The following is a 733-nucleotide window of genomic DNA, read 5'->3' as shown; positions in this document are numbered from 1 at the left end:
GGCGGCGCCGAGGCGTTCGCCAAGTCGGACGTGTCCCGCCGGCGGTAGGGAGGGAGCAGGGTGTGGTCGTCGATGATCGGGATGTCTATGCCGGGCTGGGGAAGGCCGGTGGCCAGCGGCTCCTTGTAGCCGTTCGGGGAGCCGTTCCTGGGCTTGTGCATGTCCTCGAAGTCCCACGGCGGCGTCGACGTCCGATAGTGGTGGTGGGCCGGGAGGTGCTCGGGCGTGTGGGGGCGCTTGCTGGCCCCCGAGGAGCCCCAGCCGCACCACGCCGCCACCGTCTGCGCCAGAAGCAGCATCAAGAAGATGAGCGTGAGGGCCGTGCACAGCGTGACGCTCGTGGTCTTGACGACGGGAGGCAGGTTCTGCGCCAGCTTGAGGAGCCCCACCACCTCGCCGGGCAGGGAGTCCACGCCCACTTCGAACCAGAAAATGGGGAGGACCACGTCGAAGTGGCGGGCACGCTCAAGGGCCTGGCTGCGGTCCAGCATCACGTTCATCTGCATGCGGAGCTTCACTCGCAGAGGAACTCCGAGGTCCGGATAGATGTCGAACTCCGTCCGGTGCTTCTTCTCGTCCGGTCTGCGGGAAACGAAAGAAAGTTAGAACAGATTTGCATATATACACATACGTACCTTCAAAAAAACGTGAATAATCATTAAATACACGAAACAAAAACAAGTGATGCTTATTACATTTTTCTTTCTGAATCACTCTTGTTTACATAAACCCA

General features: G+C 59.9%; 1 protein-coding gene across 1 annotated transcript in view; it reads right to left on the bottom strand.

The window, feature by feature from the left end:
• The window catches only part of LOC119589206 (scavenger receptor class B member 1-like), a gene marked incomplete at its 5' end in the record, with an annotated part of 58,758 nt that overhangs the window by 1,056 nt on the left and 56,969 nt on the right, over nucleotides 1-733 (bottom strand). The window contains 1 exon segment of the mRNA XM_037937805.1: nucleotides 1-582. Coding sequence (XP_037793733.1) covers nucleotides 1-582 — 582 coding nt within the window.

The sequence above is a fragment of the Penaeus monodon genome, chromosome 25 (genome assembly GCF_015228065.2).
Source record: "Penaeus monodon isolate SGIC_2016 chromosome 25, NSTDA_Pmon_1, whole genome shotgun sequence".
NCBI lineage: Eukaryota > Metazoa > Arthropoda > Malacostraca > Decapoda > Penaeidae > Penaeus > Penaeus monodon.
Note: the sequence above shows the minus strand (reverse complement) of the source record. Positions and strands in the feature narration are given on the sequence as shown.